This window comes from Corythoichthys intestinalis, chromosome 17, assembly GCF_030265065.1.
Source record: "Corythoichthys intestinalis isolate RoL2023-P3 chromosome 17, ASM3026506v1, whole genome shotgun sequence".
NCBI classification, from domain to species: Eukaryota; Metazoa; Chordata; class Actinopteri; order Syngnathiformes; family Syngnathidae; genus Corythoichthys; species Corythoichthys intestinalis.
Window position 1 is genome coordinate 44,755,242 of NC_080411.1, and position 25,073 is coordinate 44,780,314.

The 25,073-nt window shown below is 38.1% G+C and overlaps 1 protein-coding gene across 3 annotated transcripts; it reads right to left on the reverse strand.

Moving 5' to 3' along the window:
- Positions 1-3,627: 3,627 nt before the first annotated feature.
- On the reverse strand, positions 3,628-16,743 carry tdgf1 (teratocarcinoma-derived growth factor 1). Of its 3 annotated transcripts, none has more exons than XM_057819381.1 (7): positions 16,624-16,743; positions 16,366-16,408; positions 16,227-16,282; positions 14,407-14,595; positions 13,541-13,655; positions 6,144-6,253; positions 3,628-4,294 (listed from the first exon to the last, which is right to left on the reverse strand). In XM_057819381.1, the coding sequence occupies exons 1-7, from the start codon at positions 16,628-16,630 to the stop codon at positions 4,191-4,193; spliced, it is 624 nt and encodes a 207-aa protein (XP_057675364.1). In that variant the 5' UTR covers positions 16,631-16,743; the 3' UTR covers positions 3,628-4,190. The 3 variants fall into 3 exon arrangements, with proteins under 3 accessions (XP_057675364.1, XP_057675365.1, XP_057675366.1); XM_057819382.1 differs by having other exon boundaries at positions 16,366-16,479; XM_057819383.1 differs by lacking the exons at positions 16,227-16,282; positions 16,366-16,408 and having other exon boundaries at positions 16,624-16,740.
- Between the last annotated feature and the right edge of the window lie 8,330 nt (positions 16,744-25,073).

Genomic DNA, 25,073 nt, shown 5'->3' on the forward strand with positions numbered 1-25,073 from the left:
AGTAACAATAGGTTGTGGGTATTGCTGCCAAAATGAACTAGTTGATAGATCAAAGGGTTTACTTACATTTTTCTCCCTGACCTGTGAATGTTTACATGTTACTACACAATTTAGCATGCAGCTAATGTTTTGGAATTTTGTGGTAGTCCTCCTGAGAGTCTATGTGTTGTTCTATTAGCACCCTGTTGGTGGTCTCAAGGTGCCTCAGTTTGTGGTCAGAATACTCAAGACGAACAGATGCTCTGTGAGAAACCGTTGAATAGGGAACCTAGGGAGGTAAACACATTCACTTTCCTCTACCTAAGTAATCCTCTAGTTAATTCTTTTGACTATTTGATTTGCTCATCTGCATTCATTTTCATGTTCCTAACTGCTTGCTTGAGCTTAAGAACTTCATTGGGAGGAAGGATTTGGGAGTTGTAGGGATATTGGTTTGTGCATGAATGTCCCTAGAGTCAATGGATTCCCCACATTGAAAATACCTTCCCTCCCTCTTTAACATATTCCTGAATTAATCCTTTTCTTTAGATCACCCCCTCAGACACAAAAAACCCTACAACTGTTCAAATTATCTACACTCCCTCTAATGCTACATGAAGCTGCTTAACTCTTCCCTAATCCTGTTACCTCGCTGTCAAAAGACAATTACAACATTCCAGTACCAGACATGCAGAAGCTTATATCTTTACATCACCAGTGGGAAGACAAGGTGGGGGTACGAGTGAGGGTCATTCAGAAATGTCATCTGCTTTTTCAAATCAAGGATGCTTCACCACATCCAAATAAATTTTCTCAGGTTTCACATTTCTCTTGAATTCTTCTATGAACTCTTTTAATGAAAACCCCGTCAGCAGTTCTAATAGGATTCATAGTTTGAATCACAGTTTATTCTTGGTGACACTGCTCTCTCACCCTGAAAGGATGGAAAACAAAAGGAAGATTACCGTGAGATTATGATGTTTAAAATAACTAGCGGTACTTGGACATAAAAGAATTTACGGCTTACTTATTATTATTAACCTAGGATTGGTGCAAGATGGTTGTTTTTTAATTGCTTGGCATTTATTTCATTTGTTAACTAGTTGTTATAAGCACCACAAGTGGTGAGTGCTTATTCTTAGCACAGGCTTTCTCTTGATGCTCCCTCCCACTTAGCAAAGCATGCATGTTAAGTTAATTGATTACTCTTAATCAGGGGCGTCACTTGACCTAATACAATACTGGAGCTCAGCAGGGCACTGGCCAGCGAGCAGTGTTGTTATTAACGGCGTTTGAGTATAATGGCAAACGCGATAATGTGGCATTAGCTTAGCATTTTCGTTCACGTTAACATGGCAAGCGTCATCTTTTTGGCAAGGCAAGGCAAATTTATTTATATAGCACAATTCAACACAAAGCAATTCAAAGTGCTTTACATCACATGAAGATCATAAAAAATCATATTAAATCAATAGAACGTAAAAACAAAGACAGTCGAAACAGGAAATAAAATCATACAGTAAACAAAAATCGCATTTAATCACGTATAGAAAAATAAAATACTACTACTAATAAATAATAATAATAATAATAATTGAAATCACCAATGGAGATAAAGCACCAGACCTGTGTTAAAAAAAAGGGGTTTTAGCCTTGATTTAAAGGAGCTAACAGTTTGAGCAAACTTCAGACCTTCAGGTAACTTGTTCCAGAGGCGAGGAGCATGATACCTAAATGCTGCTGTGCGTACCGTGTGCAGTGTCACCAATAAGTGTAAAGCCCATGGCACTGTGGCTAACCTCCCTAGAGGTGGACAGAAAAGAAAAATTGACAAGAGGTTTTGGAAAGATTGTGCAGATGGTGGATAAAGAACCTCGACTAACATCCAAACAAGTTCAAGCTGTCCTGCAGTCCGAGGGTACAACACTGTCAACCCGTACTATCCATTGGCGTCTGAATGAAAAGGGACTCTATGGTAGGATAGCCAGGAAGACCCTACTTCTGACCCAGAGACATAAAAAAGCCAGGCCGGAGTTTGCCAAAACTTACTAGAGAAAGCCAAAAACGTTTTGGAAGAATGTTCTCTTGTTAGATGAAACAAAAGAAGAGTTTTCTGGGGAAAAGCATCACCATAGAGTTTACAGGGAAAAAAACCGAGGCCTTCAAAGAAAAGAACACGGCCCCCACAGTCAAACATGGCGGAGGTTCCGTGATGTTTTGGAATTGCTTTGCCACCTTTGGCACTGGACTGCTTGACTGTGTAAATGGCATTATGAAGTCTAAAGACTACTGACAAATTTTGCTGCGTCATGTAGGGCCCAGTGTGAAAAGGCTGGGTCTCCCTCAGAGGTCATGGGTCTTCCAGCAGGACAATGACCCAAAACACACTTCAAAAAGCATTAGAAAATGGTTTGAGAGAAAGCACTGGAGACTTCTAAAGTGACCAGCAATGAGTCCAAACCCGAATCCCATAGAACACCTGTGGAGAGATCTGAAAATGGCAGTTTGGAGAAGGCACCCTTCAAATCCCAGAGACCTGCAGCAGTTGGCCAAAGAAGAATGGTCTAAAATTCCAGCAGAGCATTGTAAGAAACTCATTGATGGATACCGAAGCAGTTGTTCGCAGTTATTTTGTCTAAAGGTTGCGCTACCATGTATTAGACTGAGGGTGCCAATACTTTTGTCCGGCCCATTTTTTTTTGGAGTTTTGTGTTAAATGATAATATATATTTTTTTCCAGTCTCTTTTTTCATTGCAAGCAAAATAAATGAAAATATTACTACCAAAGCATTTGTAATTGTTGTCACTTTCTGGGAGAAATTGAGCATTATCTGACAGAATTTAAGGGGTGCCAATACTTTTGGCCAGCAGTGTAGCTGATTTCAAGATCTCTTTCATCCTAAATTGATGTCTTATTTTAAGAATTCTTACCAAGAAAAAAAAATGCTTATTCCATTTGGAGAATTTTCTTACTTGTTATAAGCAAATCTTATCTCATTTCATGTCATTTTTTTTTACTCGTTTTTGAAGTGGCATTTTTTTTTTCCAGTGTGGTGTACATCAAATCCTAATTGTAGTGGACCACAATTGACCTTTTGCATTTATTCATCAATATTTAAGTAAAGATAAGACTGCGCATGCCAACAAGACGAACAACAACTGATGTGTGTGTTTAAGATAAGAAGACAACAGAGATTCAATTCAAGACTCATCACCAAACTGTATAGATAAGGGGACTTGTCTGAAAAAAACGAGATAAGGAAGGGAGGAAGGGACAGTTGCAGGGGCAAATAGCTTTTAAACTTAATGTTTACAGTTTGAAATAGCAAAAAGTGTGCACATAGTGACAACTACTGGCTGGGGATGACAAAAGTTGCAAGAGTATTTTAACATATGCCATTTCAGAAATTTTGAGAAAGTATTATTGATTCAATTCTTGTTTTGCATACAAGGGCAACGAAACAATATTTATACTTTTGAATAATTTGCTATTTTTATTCTTTGGTCAAACTGTAAAAAAAAAAAAAAAAAAAAAAAAAAAAAAACAATGAAAAGAGTTTGTGGGAAAATACACAGACATGCATAAACACAAACCAGTTTTGCAAACAATTTTAATAAACAGTGCATACAAGTTGATACCCTGTTATATTCCCTGGATTAAATGTGACATCAGCTCATCATTTGTGCAAACGGACAGAAGATACTAAATTTGAGAATAAACTTTTGTTCCTCATTTAACAAAATTCCTTCAAAATTAAAAAATACCCTTAAAAATTATACAGTATCATTTTCACAGAGCTTTTATGTACAACTGCCTCCAAGACAGATAAACATGCACAAATTCAGGTGGTGGGTGTTGAATATACTATGCAAATATATCACGCGTGTTCAAAAATCAAATGGAGTTTGTGCACGAGAAGCAATTCATGACATTCCTTTTCTGATGCAGTCATTGGGCATTTACTGCCAAAAAAGGGTGTCAGCATGACTGAGCATCTCCATAGCCCATAAAGCAAACCAGTCGCTAATGTTTATGGGTACTCATCAGGGTTTGAAAGCGTCCACTCATCAGGAACAATGTCTGGCATCCATTTTTGCAGAGATTATCTCTTTTTTTTTTAAATGGTGAAACATTTTACTCAATAAAAAAAAATAAATATATATTTTTAAAAACTTAAGAGATGCATTACTTCCATACAGATATAAAACTGTCATAGGAAGAGACTTAGTAGAAGTGGTATCAAACCCAGTATGCAGCTGTTCTGACGTGTCCTGACAGCAGCGGAACGATACCACTGCACCTCCTCAGAATCATCTAGAAATCACATAAACAGAGATTTCAAAACATGCATATATTTTATAGTGAGTGCCTTGGTTTAGTATTAATTGCATCGTTTTTTTGTCTCTTATTTGCCGTACAGTAGCAATACAGTGATCCCTCATTTTTCACAGTTAATGGGGTCTCATAATGTCACAGCCCTTGAGCAGACTGGAATGATAGCACATGCAAATTGCAAGGTTCAGAAGTAATAGCCTATCAACTATGTACCAATGTGGCATTGTTTCGTCCACGCACTCACAAATGTAAAACATTTCATTTGGCAGTTCTCCACTTTGAAAGCAATAGAGACTGGCACACATGTTGTAAATACAAATGTAAATATACAGTGGGGCAAATAAGTATTTAGTCAACCACTAATTGTGCAAGTTCTCCCACTTGAAAATATTAGATAGGCTTGCAATTGTCAACATGGGTAAACCTCAAAAATCAGAGACAGAATGTGGGGGGAAAAAAAACGGAAAATCACTGTTTGATTTTTAAAGAATTTATTTGCAAATCATGGTGGAAAATAAGTATTTGGTCAATGCCAAAAGTTAATCTCAATACTTTGTTATGTACTCTTTGTTGGCAATAACGGAGGCCAAACGTTTTCTGTAACTCTTCACAAGCTTTTCACATACTGTTGCTGGTATTTTGGCCCATTCCTCCATGCAGATCTCCTCTAGAGCAGTGATGTTTTGGGGCTGTCATTGGGCAACACGGACTTTCAACTCCCTCCACAGATTTTCTATGGGGTTGAGATCTGGAGACTGGCTAGGCCACTCCAGGACCTTGAAATGCTTCTTACGAAGCCCCTCCTTTGTTGCCCTGGCTGTGTGTTTGGGATCATTGTCATGCTGAAAGACACAGCCACGTCTCATCTTAATGTCCTTGCTGATGGAAGGAGATTTTCACTCAATATCTCTCGATGCATGGCCCCATTCATTCTTTCTTTTACACAGATCAGTCGTCCTGGTCCCTTTGCAGAAAAACAGCCCCAAAGCATGATGTTTCCACCCCCATGCTTCATAGTGGGTATGGTGCAATTCAGTATTCTTTTTTCCTCCAAACATAAGAACCAGTGTTTCCGCCAAAAAGTTCTATTTTGGTTTCATCTGACCATAGCACATTCTCCCAGTCGTCTTCTGGATCATTCAAATGCTCTCTAGCGAACCGCAGACGGGCCTGGACGTGTACTTTCTTCAGCAGGGGGACACGCCTGGCAGTGCAGGATTTGAGTCCCTGGCGGCGCATTGTGTTACTGATACTAGCCTTTGTTACTGTGGTCCCAGCTCTGTGTAGGTCATTCACTAGGTCCCCCCGTGTGGTTCTGGAATTTTTGCTCACTGTTCTTGTTATCATTTTGACGCCATGGGGTGAGGAGGGAGTTGAAAGTCCGTGTTGCCCAACGACAGCCCCAAAACATCACTGCTCTAGAGGAGCTCTGCATGGAGGAATGGGCCAAAATACCAGCAACAGTGTGTGAAAAGCTTGTGAAGAGTTACAGAAAACGTTTGGCTTCTGTTATTGCCAACAAAGGGTACATAACAAAGTATTGATGTTAACTTTTGGTATTGACCAAATACTTATTTTCCACCATGATTTGCAAATAAATTCTTTTAAAAAATCAAACAATGTGATTTTCAGTTTTTTTTTTCCACATTCTGTCTCTTATCGTTCAGATTTGTTGTTGTTGTTTGATGTTGACAATTACAGGCCTCTCTAATATTTTCAAGTGGGAGAAATTGCACAATTAGTGGTTGACTAAATACTTATTTGCCCCACTGTATACTCAATATCTTATCATTCATCTTTGCAGGTGCATTAAACATGGCATACATACTGCAGTCCTTATGGAAGATGTGGGGGAAGCAGTGCAGGAAGCCGTAACCACAACGACAGTATGAGCAACCCTTCCGCACCCATTCACCATGTGGAATCACACCACAGTGTCTAGAAATGAAGAGTTCACACATTAGACACGGTTTGGTCTATTATTCTTTAAGAAGCATCTGTTTAAAATACCCAATACAAGTAATGTGAGAAAAAAATCAGCATGTTTTTGAACCGTTTTAATGTCTATTTTCTTAATAGACTTAGGTATTAGTTTAGTACGTAAATTGAAAATTTTGGTACACTGCATAGAATTTTATATAGGAGTCTCTTAGTACTCCACCCTGTGTAGCTAATGAAATATTAGATGATGAAGCCTCCCTCGGGGAGAGGCGAAGCATCTATAAAGATAACCGGCACAGTCCAGTTCTTATCAATTCGATGCCCTGAGAACTACAATACTACCCAACGTTCAGAGTTGGGTAAAGTAGCCAAACATTTTACTCAAGTCGGAGTACCCTTACTTGAAAATAATAACCAAAAAATGTACTCAAATACAAGCAAAAAAGTAGTTGGTGAAAATAATACTCAAGTAATGAGTAACATTGTGAGTAACTGGCTACAATGTTGTTGTTTTTTTAAACTATGTTTTTTTTCCCATTAGCACAAATTTATCTATATGAACTTTATTATTATGGCAACAGGTCACTATAACCTATTACATAGCCACATTAAGTAAAAGTGGGGGAAATCATTGAATTCCGGTGAGAGAAAAAAAAATCTACAGAAATGAAGTATTATTCGTCCAAAGAGCATGAGTGCTCTCTGGTAAAGAAAACACATTTTCTATTATGAAACTAAAAGGATCATATCTCCGGTTTTCCGTAGTCAATCAGTGCCAAATAAAAACTAGGAGAGAGATTAAAGAGCATATGACACGAGAAAAAAAGTCTTAAATGGCATTATTATGTGAATTACAATCATATTTTGAGACGATTCGACTATATACAACAACTTACAAAAGCACAGATGACGAGAAATTAGTTTTTTAATCTGCCGGTTAGCCACGCCTACCATTATAGGGCTTTAGCGTCCCCAACAGGTGGATGACGTCAGCGGTAGACTGGGCTCATCGGTTTTACTATTCAGCCAATTGAGGGGGAATTATTCAGAACGAGGAAAACGCGACGAAGAGAGCCGCAAAATGTCATTGTTTCTGTCTCTTTACTTCAATATTTTTACAGGATATTCTTTTTATGCAAGTATTTTCCCCAATAGCTATATAAATGGCTTGAGAAGGACCAGTCAACCCATCGAGGGGGAACTATTCACAACGAGGAAAACGCGACGAAGAGAGCGGCAAAATGTCATTGTTTCTGTCTCTTTACTTCAATATTTTTACAGGATATTCTTTTTATCCAAGTATTTTCCCCAATAGCTATATAAATGGCTTGAGAAGGACCAGTCAGCCCGTCGAGGGGGAACTATTCACAACGAGGAAAACCGAACGAAGAGAGCGGCAAAATGGCATTGTTTCTCTCTCTTTACTTCAATATTTTTACAGGATATTCTTTTTATCCAAGTATTTTCCCCAATTGCTAAATAAATGGCATGTTCATGACAAATAACAGTCTTGTGCTGAATGGAATATGAAATAATAAAAATGCATTTATTCAGGACGACATGGCAAAATTACTCCATAATGGTCAAGAATGTCGACTTCACCTTTACTGTCGCACCTCCCGAACGATATTTTATGACACCTAAATCGGACATATGTCATTTCCCTTCCCCGGCTTCGGAAAATGTAAACAAACCAGAAGCCGTGACAGCTAGCCGACATGCTAACCCAAACCGAGTGATGTTTCAAAGTCTTAGAAGTGGAAAATCACACATAACTATCCTGGATTATTTGACATGACGACCCGGTTGTCGATTGTCTTAGTGGATCGGCAAACCGCCTGGCGGAGAGCAATTTACAGTTCGTTCCCCGGAGGAGGGTGGCTGGATTTGTTGTGCAGCTAACGTGCTGCTGCTAATTAGCATTAGGAGAGCTTTTTACATGCCTATCAATGATCAAACGTAAGTAGTCCTTCATTTAAAGGAAGTTTGTAGTGTTTACTTTGTAATCGCTGTATTCGTATTTGACATAATACAAAACAAGATGTTTACTCACTTCCTCATAAGTCCAATGGTCCCACAGTTAATATCCACGGTGAATGGGAACCTTTTGAAACTCCAAAAAGGTGCATACGCCTCTCCCTCATACAGAATGATTTTTCTGAAGCCGTTTGGCTGGCGTGATGCAAAAAATAAACGTATTAAGCCGCAAAATCAGCTGAATCCTTCGTCCTCATACACAACAGTACACTGTAGCGTGAAGAGGACGTCTTCTACCGTACACGTCACAGCGCCCTCTTCCTCAATGCAAGACCGAAGCCGAAAGTCACTCATTTTCATGGCGCGGGATTCAAAAAACTAAATAAAAATAGCGATCGCTTCCACACACATCCAAGCGGCCCATATCATTCAGGGGCATAAAATACCGCGTGTATTATGAAATAAACATGCTTTTTCGTGTCACAGGCACTTTAAAGTCTGTGTTTCAAGTAGAGCTGAAACGAATACTCGAGCAACTCGAGTAACTTGAGTTTAAAAACTGATCCGAGTAATTTTATTCACCTCGAGTAATCGTTTATTTTGACAGCTCTAAGCATCATGTTTTGCTCGGACTACTTTTAATGCGGGACAACGCGCTGATGCTACGTGCGTAGAGGAAGAAGCAAAAAAAAAAAAAAAAAAAAAAAAAAAAAAAACTTACTCCAGTCGACAGCCGCGACAAATGACGCCAACGTTGCTAAATACTAGCCCGCACGATGCTACGTTGGTAGCAGGTAGCGTCTGATGCGTCTCATGGAGATCACATGTATGTTGAACTAGATGCTTATTGACAGACTCGGCCGCGTCTGGACAGCGTTAGTAAACAGCCGCCATTAAAGCAGTAGAGCGCTAAGCGCTAATAAAGAGCGCTAAGCGCTAATAAATAAGATTAACGTTACTGTCATTAGCTCACGTAATGTTAGCCCTGCGGAGGGTTAGGTTTCTATTAATTATGACCACTGTCGATGCGTGGCTAACGTGTCTTACATACAGGCTTTAACATAACATAGCGTTGTGGAGTGATGAGGGTGTAAAATAAAAACTTAATAATGCTAACTATCAATTTTAGCTCAGTAGTCATTGCTGGATAAAACACCAAGTAGCACTGGTCCCTAGTGTGCTCCAATACAGCCTGTATCATACATTTATTTTGAACACTGCAAAAACTCAAAATCCTATCAGGACTTACAGTTTAGACTAACTTAAAACTTAACTAGAACTTAAAAATGGCTTGACACAAATAGAAATTCAATTGAAACATGTGGGAAGAAATCCTAACTTTTAAGTGATGTGTGTTATCAAGCGTAATGGCATTTTTAGGTAGGATATATATATATATTTTTTTCATTAGTAAGATCTAAAAGTTTATTGAGTGAAAGCAGTGAATTAGTCTTTTTGTTTATTCTAGTTACATCTGAGATGCAATTGTTGGCTGTTTTCAACAATATACATCGAAAATAAAGATATTGATTGACTGAAAATGGTTCAAGATTAGATGAAATGTCTTGTTTTCTCATGTATATTTATAATTGCTCTTCACCTAAAAATATGTTTGTTTTATCCGATTACTCGATTAATCGATAGAATTTTCAGTCGAGTACTCGATTACTAAAATATTCGATAGCTGCAGCCCTAGTTTCAAGTAATCTGTGTTTCAAATCATGCTGACGGCGGCCTCTATGTCAAATACTTTTTTAATTTTTATGGTGCTTTAAGGATACCACGTGATTGAACAGGCCAGCATAATCATAGAACGGCGAGCTTGAGTCTTATTGGCATCATGGAGATATTTGATTATTGTTGAGACATTCATCATCAGATCATTGGTGAAACTAGTTGAGACACTGTTGGCATCTTTGGCAAAACCAAAAAAATATCAAATCTAATATGTAGAATAAAGAAAAATGTAGTCCAAAGTAGCAGAGTAAGAGTAGTGTTTGTTCTTCACAAATCTACTCAAGTAAAAGTAAAAAGCATGGCTTAGTAAAACTACTCTTAGAAGTTTCTCAAAAAAATTACTCAAGTAAATGTAATGGAGTAAATGTAACACATTACTACCAACCTTTGGCAACGTCTTCTGTGTTGCAAAACCTCTTTTTGACTGATAGTGAGCAAATTACCGTATTTTTCGGACTGTAAGTCGCACCTGGGTATAAGTCACGCCAGCCCAAAAATGCGCAATGAAGAGGGAAAAAAGGCATACAAGTCGCACCGGAGTATGAGTCGCATTTTTGGTGGAAATTTACTTGATAAAATCTAAGACAGAGAACAGATATGTCATCTTGAAAGTCAATTTAAAATAAAAATACAATAGAGAACAACATGCTGAATAAGTGTACAGTATGATAATGTTACATGATTCATGAACAACAAAATGTGAACGTGGCTGGTATGTTAACGTAACAGCTATTAAGAGTTATTCAGAAAACTATAGCATAAAGAACATGCTAATAAGTTCACCAAACCATCAGTGTCACTCAAAAACACCAAATCGACATGTGAAATGATATAATAATGTGTTAATAATTTCACACATATGTCGCTCCGGAGTATAAGTCGCACTCCCAGCCAAACTATGAAAAAAACTGCGACTTATAGTCCGAAAAATACGGTGCAAGGTACAAACTCGAGTCAAAGTCTGTGGGTAATATGTACGAAATGGGATTCACACACCGAAAATAAAATATGTAAACGAAACACAAACATACTGTATGTTACAGTAGCAATTATAGACTTTGTATGACTGGATGAAACTGATATTCGGCGATGAATTGCAATTTTCCTAGTGCACACAGTGATCATTCTGGAACTTTTGTTTATCACTATTTCAAATGGATTTTTGAAGAGGACTGCCAGACTGGGAAAACAATCCAACATTGAACAGTCATTTATAAGATGGGGCGACATTCCACACTGCAAAAACACACCTCCTTAAACTAGTTAAATTCCTTTTTTTCCAGTGTAAAGCTACTAAAAATAAGTGAAATTATCTGCCAGTGCTTCACGTAAATTTTACTCATTTAGATTTCTTGAAATAAGAAAAATAGCCACTGTAGCTGAAAATAAACTTAACAGACTTATTTTAAGTATTTAATCTTTTAAAAAGCTGGTTTGTCAGAAATGTTCTTAATTCAAGAATAGATATTGTTCAAAACATAATTTGAAAGCAATTTCAATTCCTTGATTTAGCTTAATTTACAAGTAGTCCCCAGGTTAGGAGTGAGTTCTGTTCCTACACTGGCGACGTAACCCGCATTTCCGTCGGAATTAACCCTTTAAGTACCCCTACAAAATAATTATCCCAAAACTCCTAAAGTATTGTATTTTGTTGAATGACGGAGAATAAACTGCCCTCTGGTGGCAACGTTGGGACTGGCTGGACTGACGCCTTGTATGACTGAGAAGCAGGCTCAGACGTCTATGGATAAAGTATAGCTGCGCTCTGGTTTGGCCCACATAAGGCTGTAAGTTGTTTCAGCTAGTATATGTTTACCTATACATTGGTAATTAAGTTTACAACTACAGTTTGTGGAGATAGGCATGAGCGATTTCCTATGACAATAGCGTACCGCACGAACGCTAGTTTTAGACCGTGACGTCGCCATCGTAACCTGGAAGTGGGTCAACATAGACACGCCCTCGCATACAATCCATGTTATTACTGCTTGATTTCTGCCGGTAATCTTTCAAAAAAAGAACATGCTGAATAAACACTGCTGCAATGGAACTTGTAGAAAAGACTCTGGACGTTATGACATATGAAGGAAATTTTCTTCATACGTTTCCCGAAGCCAAAAACTGTGAAGAATGGATCGACGTGCGCGGACATCTGAAAGGCCAGTTTAACGCCAGCAAGGTGAAGCCATTCGCCTTCATATGCAGTAAACATTTTGTTGGGGTCCATGGTCCTTCAAAAGATGAAGAGGTAAGCCATTTTGATATTTTTACTAGTTTTTTAGCGTGGCATTTTGCCGTGCTGCTTCTGTCTGACCTGAAAAAATTAAAATGGTATCTGACTGCCACTGTTGTTACCTTTTCTGTATTAAAAAAACAACTTTAGTAAGTGGGAAGTGTAAATAAATTACAAAATCAAGATTTGTTATTAAGCAAAAAATTAAAAGTGTTTGTTGGCTGTCACTGAGTGGCATTTGCGATTGCCACACAAAAATAGCAATTAAATTACCCCCAAGAACGGTCAGACAACCAGAGGATATAACATATAAGAAAGACGGGACATATGAGGGTAAAGGATAGCTTGTTGAATCAGGAGAATGTTATTGTCAGTGGTGTAAGGCAATGCACATAAGAAAAAGGTATCGATAAAAAAGCTACCTCTGGATCAGGTCGGCTCTTTTTCAGCCTTCGACACTCAAGCCATCTCTTAAACCGAACTTTTATATGTTCTTTCACATCTTTACCAATGAATTTGGGACCAGGGACATCATTTTCGGACAGAATTGGTAGGTTTAGCTCAGTAAACATCTTGTTCGGACATTATTTCCATGCATTTAGCATTAGGGACAAACGTGAGCTTGACCCGCCTAACAACAATTGCTAACGTCATCAATATTAATGAGCAATAGTGACGTGTTGCGAGCATTACGCCATTGTAAATATGTAGCATTCGTAGCATTTAAGACTTTTGTTTGGCAAATTAGGCTAATTTGATCTACTAAATTTACATATTGATCACACTAGATGGGCGTTTGAACATCAGTTGTTTTGTGTCGAGTGTCGTTTTGAACATAAGTGTACATATGTGTGTTACAGCTTTACACATTTTCAAAAGTGAAGGAAGTAAAAAGCGTCAAAAAGCACAATTGCCCTGTTTGCTGTCTGTAAAGCTGAACAACTTCATGTTTACTGAGGACAGAACAAGTCATATTAATAAAGTAAAGTAAAAAATAAGATACTGTGAGGTTCAATAAGGTACTGTTTATACGACTAAGATAAGATACTGTGAGGTTCAATAAGGTACTGTTTATACGACTAAGAAAAGGAAAAAAAAACGACTGGAGACAAAATGGCGGACGAGATTCCGGCATCGTGAAGTCAAAATTGCGTAAGTCGAGTACGTCATAACCTGCCTGTATTAAGAATAAATAGTAATATTTACTTAAAGTAAATGGAATAATCTGACACATTAGTCTGTCAGTCTATAACACTCAAAATGTATATGTATATAGTGTGTCTATGTGTAAATACTGTCATAGCAGATATGGTGATTGTGAAAGTTTCATAAATTACCTGATGCGCTGGTTGTATTCACAGCTCCGACCAGTAAAGTAAGGAGGACAAGCACAGAAACTCCCCAGAATACAGGTCCCTCCATTCTTACAGCAACTTCGACTCTGCTCAGCGCCTAGATTTTTTTTTTTTTTTTTAACAAAAATACGTTTGGTATGAACAACAAGTTGAGTTATTTTGAGGGAGGCGTGTTTTGTTGATCTACAGAACCAAGATTGAAATTTCTACATTTCAAACAAGTTTTTATCTCAATTTTGGTTCTAGTTCACAACATCTCAGATTGACCCACAATCTGTGTGTGTGTGTGTCTATGACGTAATCCATTAACCACACACATTCTTAGGGTGCGTCTGCTTTACGTCAGCAGACAAACACAAAGAGTGCCAGGAAACAGCTGAAAATAGCAAAAATACACTAAGTGTTCCTGCTGACTTCATCTGTCTACACTGTATGTCCAAATAAGTACACTGGGTTTCCCATACTAATGTGTGTTTGGTTTTCTTCTGAAATATCCTAATCAAGTAGCTTTATTTGATAGCTTTGATCTAAATAGTTGTACAAAGTTCATGTTTTTTGTCTACACTTACAGATTCATTGAATTTTTCTTTTATCCCAGACAAACATTTTAGGTTGTTTTATTTACCTGGCATGTTTCGGCGTGCTTGATCTAATTTTTTTTTTTTCTTTTTTCCAGAAAACACTGAAACATCACAAAACATCTTCAACACGTGATCAATGAATACAGGAATGTTTGTCATGAGAGGTCAGTGGTCATGTCTGTTATAGCCCAAGTGACAAATACTGTGTTGTGTGAGCAGGCCAGGTTTGTGCATCTGTGCATACAGTGGCTATTTGGACAAACTTACTGTTGGTTAGGCCGATGAAGGGCATGACGGCATTGGCATCTCGGTGTTTACGGTCGCCGATGTTTGGCGTGTTACCCTGGTCAAATTGATTAAGGAAGTTCTGAGAGGGCTGCTGAGATCTGACTTCAGCAGGGGTCGACAGAGGAAATGGAGGGGTTTGGCCTTTATTGCACTCATCTCCCACACAACCTTTGGATGAAAAAAATAGGTGCCAGCCATTATTGTATCACAGTAAGTAATGACATTACAAGTAGTCCCCGGGTTATGACGTACCTGACTTACGTAATTTCGACTTTACAACGCCGGAGTCCTGTTTTGTTTTTTTTAATAACTAATTCATTTTTGTTTTTTGATGCATGCTTTTATCTTTGCGCAGGAAGCGTAGAGCAGGTAGTACTAATGGCACGCGAGTAAGAGCGCATGTTGCTTGTGAAGCATCCAGAGAGGCAACACCTTTTGTACCGTTTATTGTGTGTTTTCAATTGTGGTCGAATACTTGGGGCGAGTTTATTTGATTGTATTTGATGATGTGCGGACGCTAACTGATACATGCTAATCGTTTGTGTGGATTGTTATTGCAGTATCAGCAGCTAGTTACTAACCCAAATATTAATTGCTGTTATTGAAGATGAAACTGATTTAATTCAATTTTTATTTTAGTTTCATTCTGCAAGTGTTCATGTCATAAGCAGCTGAATAAAGTCAGCAAACCACACAGATGTCTGACATGGTCATTTCAAAGCTTAGCTCACTGTCTAGCTCCAACGTCTTGGTGAGGACATTACAATGACGTATAATACATGTTTCTGGATATTGGTTATTTTAAAATTTAGGTAGTGTTTAGGGGTACTTTAACGCCGCCAGCATAGGAATGGAACTCGTTCGTAACCCGGGGACTACCTATGTTTTATCTAAGGCTGCAACAACTAATGGATTAAAATCGATTACGGCTGCAATTAACGATTATTTTCATAATCAATTAATTGGACGATTAATTAAACGATTAATCAAATAAATGTCACTTTTTTCAATTACCTTCACAATTTACCTTGAAGTTGTTTTAGGCATGTTGTATGTAACAATGAAGACAAAATGGAGGTCTGTTCCTTAAAAAATAATATTTTATGACAGGTACCTGACTTAACTGTAGTCTACAACTGTATTGATTATCAAATTCATTGGCAACTAATTCATTAATCGATTTTTTTTTTTCAAAACTTGTTTTTGTAAGCAAATATGTCTCCATTGATTTACTTCATAGCATTATTGCACGTTTTGCATTGATTGTATTTTCTAAATGTGGGTTCATAGTTTGACAGGGACAAATAAACAAATGTCAGTATGATCGATGTTAGGGGAGGGAAGAAATATGTACCCATCTTATTTTTTTTATATTTTATTTTATTAATATGATGTATAATACATGTTTTTGGATAGTTGTTTTGATATAAAGCTTACTTCAAGGGTTAATTCTGACTTGCGAGGAAATTCAGGTTACGTCGCCAGCGTAGGAATGGAACTTGTTCGTAAACCGGGGATTACCTGTACTGAGAAATTTTTAGGTTTTATACTCTGAACTTTTATTAAAATCTTGAACAGGTTTTATGTACGTAAATAAATAAATAAATAAATAAGGGTTTTATAATATTTAAACACAATAAACAGTAACGTGTAAGCTTTGTTGATAGTTCATTCTACAATGCTAGTGGGTGTACGAATACAAATATGATGCTAAAAGACCATTTTAAGAACAAATTAATCAGTGTGTGAAATATATAGTACAGTTAGGAGTACTAATCTTAGTTTTTTAGAACTCTGACCTGAGGCAGGGATGGCAGTGGCGGATTGGCTATAGATCACAGCGAAAAACACAATCCTAGAAATCAAACGAATTAATGAGCAAGCATTTATAGCCAAAACAAACATTTGCGACTGATTTGCTGGTTATTTAAGGCTCACCTGCGGAGAAGCATCTTTGTTCTTTGGGTGGGAGGGAAAAATACTTGAAGAATTTGTGGGGGGAAAAAATCAAATCAGTTAAATCCACACCCTAACGCGCTCTGGTTTCTCTTCCTATGAATAAAACGAGACCAAATCCAGAGCGACAGTCACGAGCATCAAGCGCTTTCACTTCAACGCGCAGAAAAGTTTCAGTTCGACGGGGATCAACTGAATTATCTTTGCTGGACTCCAGGATTTTTGGTGGACGGTAATTACCTTTCATTTGAAGGAAAGGAAGAAAAAAAATCAATTAAATCCCCCTCCAGAATTTCCTCTCGGTCGGGTGTCTTGCGTTTGTGCGCGGCTGCCCTCCAGGTGACTCTCATCCAGGTGGAGTCACCCCCGGAAGTCCCGCCTACTCCCCATCGCTTATCTGTCATGGCTTTGGTCCAATCAACATCAGCGGATGAACGTCATGAAAATTCGACACCGAAAGTTGATTCTGGATTAACTTCTATTCATAATGCGCATCTACTCCAGCTGAAAGAAATAGAAAAGAAGAGATTTACAGAAGAAGAAAGTAGTCGGTGGAATTTAGATTAAACTGTAAATTTCAATATATTTCAGTTTCTCCAAATTTCAGTGGATCGAAATTCTGACCGTTCCCCTCCTCCCCCTCTCCAATGAAGTGTCTTCATACATATGGATATGACCCTCACTCACCCAAGAAGCCATTCACATGTTAAATAAGCATGCCCACCAACAGGAAACAAGCTTTTCGCTGCACACAGTGAAAACACAGTCTGCAAATGGTTTCAAAAGCTACTGTCTTGATTTTGAATCAGTTTCTGTACCCTGGATGATGATAAAACCAAGTGCGGAGGTTTGCATAGGGGCGGTAGGGACATAACACAACAAATTTCTCAGGATGCTCAAATTGTCCCCACCAATTTTTAAGCCACTTTATTGGCATTTTATAATGACTTCAGTTCGATAGGTCATTTGGATTTTCTTCCCATATGTTGTAAGGATAGAATTGACCCTATACCATGATTACCTTGCATTTACCCCTTTTCATTTTGCTGAATGTGCCGGTCCATTTTCCCTCATCAAACGCACGTTTCATTGGCTGATGACTTGCATTCATTTAAAATGTATTTGAAAACATTTTTTCAGATAATCTGCATGTTAATCATAGTTGAGGTAAAAAGTTTTCATTTTTGGTTGAGTTTAGCTAAAAGCAGTAGTGTTTTACCTGAAGGAAGGCTCCATTTTTGTTTTGTTTTACACCCTGACTAAGAAGTTTTTCTTTCAGTTATACTTCATGTCTTTAATTAGACAATCTTTAGTAGTTTTAAAACATGGGTATTGATTGCATTCCTAGATAGTAAAGATATTATAAACAAATTAGCTTTAATAGTCAATGTGAAAATGATTTAAATTATGATCAAATATTGAAGTTTAAATTTGCTTATAAAATTCAGACATTTAATCTAAAAGATTTCAAAATGTTTCTTGTTTCTTACATGTGTTTTTTTTTTTTTTTTTTTAACAATTGAACGGTGATTCACCTGAACCAATATACATGAACGTTATTCAAAACAGATTTATATAGCGTTGATCATTTAGCCTAACAATTAATTAGGTTCATATCCCTAACAACTGTTGCTCTGACCCACGTTCACCCAATCTGATTGGTTTTATTAGTCTCCCCCATCCCCAGCAAAAAGTATAACATGCAGGTAACGCTGTTATGTAGACTTCATAATGGTATTGACGGGTCAGATCGGTCATGCACTGCGCCTTGCCTTCAAGTAGGGGCCCGCCCACATCAATAGGAGCTATTCACAAACACATGCACGCAGCGATCAAAAGCCGGATTTCTGTTGAAAAAGTATGAAAGCTGTACCACATACAAACAGGAAGGATTGTCTCAGGAGGGATTTGTTCAAAGATTCAAGGTAATTATTATATTTTTGTACGGCTCATGCATTTCGAAACATTGTGAAAAAAATCAATGGGAGAAATTAGCCGCTACTGCATTGGCATCATAGTACGCAATATTTATATAAAAAATAAATGCTAACTGCACATTTTCTTTGCTTTTAACCAAGAATTGAGACTGTTTTACATCCATTTCTATCAAGAATTCAGGGATTCAAGCATTGATTCACAAGAATTTTAAACGGAAAAGCCCTGTTTACATAAGGCGGCTGTAAGCTACATTTACTAACAGACAAGCATTGTACTTCGACATATTTACGTAAAATAAATGCTAACTGCACGGTTCTAATGTTTTTAACCAAGAATTGAGACTTTTATACGTCATATCTATAAAGAATTCAGGGATTTAAGCATTTATTCACAAGAGTATTCAACGACAAAACCTCTTTGTCTGTGATTCCACTCGGTCAGCTTTGACGGCCTCGCCAACAGTGCAGGAACCCTATTATTCGGCCCGGCCCCCCGTGTCCATCAATACATTATGAACTCTATGGCTGTCATATTGTCCCTACCAATCTTGAGACCAAACAGACGCCCTTGGATACAACTTTAAATTAATTTTAGATACACTCCAGTGGATGTTTTCTCAAAGCATTAGGGCTTAAATTGTTAGGTATTGCTAAATATTTTGTCTCAAATAGTATTTAGAAGTTTATTCTTTTTGTTTGTTAATACAAATTAGTATTTAATACAATGATTCAATGTAATTGAGGGGGCTTTAATGTTGTTAGATGCACACATAAATAGCATAAAGCATTTTGTTTTTGGGTGGCTAAATGAATATCTTGGGAAATTAACTATAATTCCACAAACATAAAATGAATATCTTGGGAAATTGACTACAATTCCACAAACATAAATTGGAAAGAAAAAAGGATAAGCAGAGCAGAAGATGAATGTAGTATTGTACAGTATAAATAATACATTATTATAGAGTATATTAAGATGCCAAATGGTGCTGAGGCACTGGCCATGCCCTTTTAACCTAGCAAGTGCCCTTTTCAAGGTTATTTATGTCAGGAATTCGGGCATGCAGGTGATGTGGACCCAAATGCAGGGAAACAAAAACACAGCAGGCTGGTGGCGGTAACTCAAAAAACGTTTTAATAATAACTAACAAAAACACAAAGTAGAACCAAAAGGACTGGGGATCAAAAAGGCAATGTTCAAACAAAACTTACTAAATCGGACGGACTGGTACACGAGGGCTTGGAGAAAACTGACGAGAACAGGCTCGGATGTGCACATGGACATTTACAATGATGTAACAAGGACTGAAAAGAAACTGGGAACTTATATACACATAGAGACAAGGGGTAACGAGACAACGAGGAACAGGTGGGTGACACAGGAGGATGCAGGTTGGAGGATATACTAGGAGCAGGTACAACAGGTGAAATCAATGGGCAATCACAGGGACACACTAGGAGGGAACCAACACAAAACCTAATAATTTAGTCATGATCATTATTATGTCAGTAATGTGTGTGCATGCCCTTCCAAGCACCGCAGCCAGAATCACTGTGAGAGCCCCCTCTGTTGTCTAAATGCGCAAACACACGCCCTCCGGTGAGGTGCGTACCGCCCATCATTTGTCAACTTGAATGCGCAGCGCACACGAAGGTGGCAAATTAATTGTAGTACCTACAGTTAATAGCTGCCATCCGCGCCCTCACCTGAAGCCCCTAACGCATAAATTAATTAAAATTAATTTTCCCTATGTTTTATTGAGCAGTTTTTCTGTTAATTTAATTTTTCCTTTGTGTTTCTGTTCTTTTCAAGTTTCAATGATTGTATAACATTGGTTGTCAATTAAAAAAAATGTTGAGTAGAATTGTATTACATATATACATATACGGTATATATATATATACATATACGGTATATATATATATATATATATACGGTATATATATGGTATATATACCGTATATATATATATATATATATATACGGTATATATATATATGGTATATATGCAGTATATATATATGGTATATATACAGTATATATATATATATATATATATATTATATATATATATATATGTTAGGGCTGTCAAAATTAACGCGTTAACGAGCGGTAATTAATTTTTTAAATTAATCCCGTTAAAATATTTGACGCAATTAACGCACAAATGCCCCGCTCAAACATATTAAAAGGACAGCAAAGTGAAAGGTGTACTTGTTGTGTTTTTCGGAGTTTTGCCGCCCTCTGCTGGCGCTTGGGTGCGAGTGATTTTATAGGCTTCAGCATCCATGAGCATTGTGTAAGTAATTATTGACATCAACAATGGCGGGCTACTAGTTTATTTTTTGATTGAAAATTTTACAAATTTTATTAAACGAAAACATGAAGAGGGGTTTTAATATAAAATTTCTATAACTTGTACTAGTTCTTATCTTTTATTTATTTTCTTTAAATTTTTATAAATATTTATATATTTTATTTATTTATATATTTATCTATTTTATTTATTATTTTTATTTATCTTTTAAGACCTACAAGTCTTTCTGTCCATGGATCGCTTTAACAGAATGTTAATAATTGTAATGCCATCTTGTTGATTTATTGTTATAATAAAGAAATACAGTACTTATGTACCGTATTGAATGTTTATATCCATCTCGGTCTTATCTTTCCATTCCAACAATAATTTACAGAAAAATATGGCATATTTTATAGATGGTTTGAATTACGATTAATTACGATTAATTAATTTTTGAGCTGTAATTAACTCGATTGGAGGTGATAACTGGAGGTGAGAACACGCGAGAGCAGAATTACAGACGCCATGACTTTAACGTGATATTATTGCGTACTTATGTGTTTTCAATCCAAAAACTCCAGTTAGCATGTATCACTGAGTGTAAAGACACAGCTGTGAATGTCCACAGCTGGATTTTTGGGGGATTTTATGGGTGAAACATGGTCATTGAACAAGGGTCGCGATGTAGAAATCACAGACATCAAGGAGTGGTTGAGATGTTCTTTTTGATATATTTACCCTTTCCAACGTTTTTTTTTTTTTTTCTCAATTTTTCTTTGTTTGGATCGATTATTTATCATCTAACATATTGGAGAATATGCTACAGTAACAAAAAAAATACAATTAAGTGATAATTATGAGGTAGATATCCGTGACTTTTTTACAGACGCTATTTTTTTAAATTGTGACATGATTTGTTTAAAAGTTTAAAATATGTGAGTGAATAATTTTTTGAAATTTTTTTTTTTTTTTTTAAACGAAGTATGAGACATCAATTAATAATTCTTAGCTAAAAACGACAGACATTTTGAATAATAAATATAACTAATTACCTTCATTTTATGGCTGGGTTGAAACAAAGCGGTTGCGCGACGTCTGTAAACGGTGGTTTTATGGGTAAAACGGACAAATTAAAAATAGTTCGGGGGCTTCATGCACCATGAATCTGCTATGGCAGCATCTAGACATATTGTTCCATCAAACACAACAGTGGTTATGGCTTAAAATACAGCAGTTTCTTTTAAGGAGGAGCGCGAGAGCAGAAACGGCTTTTTCAGTCTTGTCTATGTTTTCCGCCATATATATATATATATATATATATATATATATATATATATATATATATATATATATATATATATATATATATATATATATATATATATATACAGTATATACAGTATATATTACAGTAGTAGTATATACTGTATACATATATATCTACACAGTATAAAGAAGAAAAAAAAAAAAAACTTCATCCCGCCCGGGCGGTATGGTCTCTCCTTTCAAGCTCGGGTCCTCTACCAGAGGCCTGGGAGCTTGAAGGTCCTGCGCAGGATCTTAGCTGTCCCTAAGATTGCGCTTTTCTGAATGGAGACGTCGGACGTTGTTCCTGGTATCTGTTGGAGCCATGCACCCAGCTTGGGGGTTACTGCCCCTTGTGTCCTGATCACTACTGGCACCACTCTTGCCTTCACTCCCCACATTTTCTCCAACTCTTCCTTCAACCCTTGATATTTCTCCAGCATTTCATGCTCTTTTTTCCTGATGTTGCTATCGCTCGGGATTGCTACATCTATCACTACTGCTGTCTTCTGATGTTTATCCACCACCACTATGTCAGGCTGGTTGGCCATCAACAGTTTGTCTGTCTGGATCTGTCCCACAGGATCTTGGCTCGGTTGTTCTCGACCACCTTCGGAGGTGTCGCCCACCTTGACTCTGGGGTCTCCAGTCCGTACTCGCCACAGATGTTCCTTTACACTATGCCTGCTGCCTGGTTATGTTGTTCCACGTATGCCTTGCCTGCTAGCATCTTACACCCTGCTGTGATGTGCTGGACTGTCTCAGGGGCCTCTCTGCATAGCCTGCACCTGGGGTCCTGTCTGGTGTGATAGACCCCAGCCTCTATTGCTCTTGTGTTAAGGGCCTGTTCTTGTGCTGCCATGATCAGTGCCTCCGTGTTGTCTTTCAGTCCGGCCTTTTCCAGCCACTGGTATGTTTTTCCCATGTCAGCTACCTCCTCAATTTGTCGGTGGTACACACCATGCAGGGGCTTGTCCATCCATGATAGCTCCTCAGGGTCCTCCTCCTTATTGGGCTTCTGTTGCCTGAGGCATTCACGGAGCAGGTCGTCACTCGGGGCCATTTTCATGATGTACTCTTGGAGGGATGTAGTTTCCTCCTGGATCGTGGCTCTGATGCTCACTAGTCCTCGGCCTCCCTCTTTCCGCTTTGTGTAGAGCCTCAGGATGCTGGACTTAGGGTGAAACCCTCCGTGAATTGTAAGGAGCTTCCTTGTCTTGATGTCGGTAGCCTGTCTCTCTTCCAGTGGCCAGGATACGATGCCAGCAGGGTATCTGATTACTGGTAGGGCATAGCTGTTAATGGCCTGGATCTTATTCTTGCTATTCAGCTGACTCTTGAGGACCTGCCTCACCCTCTGTAGGTATTTGGTTGTGGCAGACGTTCTAGTTGCTTCCTCATGGTTTCCATTTGCCTGTGGGATCCCCAGGTACTTGTAGCTGTCCTGCACATCTGTTATGTTGCCTTCAGGTAGCTCAGCCCCTTCAGTTGAGATCACCTTCCCTCTTCTGGATACCATTCGCCCACACTTATCTAGTCCGAATGACATCCCGATGTCATTGCTGTATATACTCGTGAGGTGGATCAGGGAGTCGATGTCACGCTCGTTCTTGGCATACAGCTTGATGTCATCTATGTAGAGGAGCTGACTGATGGCTGTTCCACTTCGGAACCGGTACCCGAAACCACTCTTGGTGATGATCTGGCTGAGGGGGTTTAGGCCTATGCAGAACAGCAGGGGTGACAGAGCATCTCCTTGGTAGATACCGCATTTGATGCTCACATGTGCAACTGGCTTCGAGTTGGCTTCTAGAGTTGTCTTCCACAGCCCCATCGAGTTCTGGAGGAAGGTTCTTAGTGTCCTGTTGATGTTATACAGCTTCAAGTATTCCAGTATCCATGTGTGTGGCATTGGGTCATAGGCTTTCTTGTAGTCAATCCAGGCAGTGCACAGGTTGGTGCTCCTAGCTTTGCAGTCCCTGGCGACTGCCCTGTCCACCAGTAGTTGGTCCTTGGCTCCCCTGGTGTTATTGCCAATCCCTTTCTGTGCCCTGTGCATGTATTGCTTCATGTGCCTGCTCATTTTAGCCGCTATGATGCCTGATAGGAGCTTCCATGTGGTGCTGAGGCAGGTGATAGGCCGGTAGTTGGATGGTACTGTCCCCTTCTGTGGGTCCTTCATGATGAGGACTAGCCACTCTGGGTGGATCCCCGACCTCAGCAGCTGGTTCATTTGTGCTGTTAGGCAGTTCATGGAGTGCAGTTAGCTTCTAAAGCCAGTAGGCATCATCTTGGACAGTCTTGTCTGGATGTCTGCCGTTGTGATGAGTACTGGGTCTTGTTCTGGGATGTTGCGATGTTCTGACAACATATGTATATATATATATATATATATATATATATATATATATATACATACATATATATACATACATATATATACTGTACATATCAAACTCTTTAATACAGCTGCAGTTTTTCGTCTTTCTTTTTTTAATTCACATTGTTCTAATGAAGCAGCTGAGCTGGCAGTTACTATATACGCTGCATAAGGTCTCCCTGCCTCTGAGCACGTGCCCCCCAAATTGTCTGTGTACGCTACTGGTATACTTTTATTTTTAATATTATGTAATGTATTTATTTAAGGACTGCACGTTCAAATACTTGTCATTGGACACATTTTAGAAAAGCCAAACAAAGAAAAAAAGGATATATTATAGAAGAGAAATTTTATAGTCGCAATGATTCACTTGCTTAATTTAAATCAAATGTTTACTGTGTTATAAATTTGCTTCTTTGCTGATAGACAAGGACAAATCTTACCATTCCAATTTCACTTTTACACTGAGATCATTTTTGGGATACATTTTTTGAGTGTGAAACATTGACGTGAATTCATTTCTGTAATATCACATCATCTCAAATGTATTGTCTTCTGTCACTCCATTTTTCGAACATTGATACAATTCAGGGGGGCCACAGGAACATGGATTTCAGATGATACCAGGCAGAAAAAGAGAGTTTATTGCAAAATTTTGCTCCAATGACCATGTTTTTAATTACTTTATATCATCCTAATGCAATGTTTCTTTCCTTATTTTCATTCAGAACATGCATTCTCTCCTTTCCCAAGCAACCCCCCACATCA

What these genes read in the sequence shown, in the direction of transcription:
- tdgf1 (XM_057819381.1), bottom strand. An exon ending in CACTGCCATCCCTGCCTCAG is followed by an intron (nt 14,596 to 16,226) that starts GTCAGAGTTCTA and finishes TTTCATCCAAAG; the next exon opens with GTTGTGTGGGAGATGAGTGC. An exon ending in CTTCATCGGCCTAACCAACA is followed by an intron (nt 13,656 to 14,406) that starts GTAAGTTTGTCC and finishes AAAAAAATCTAG; the next exon opens with GCGCTGAGCAGAGTCGAAGT.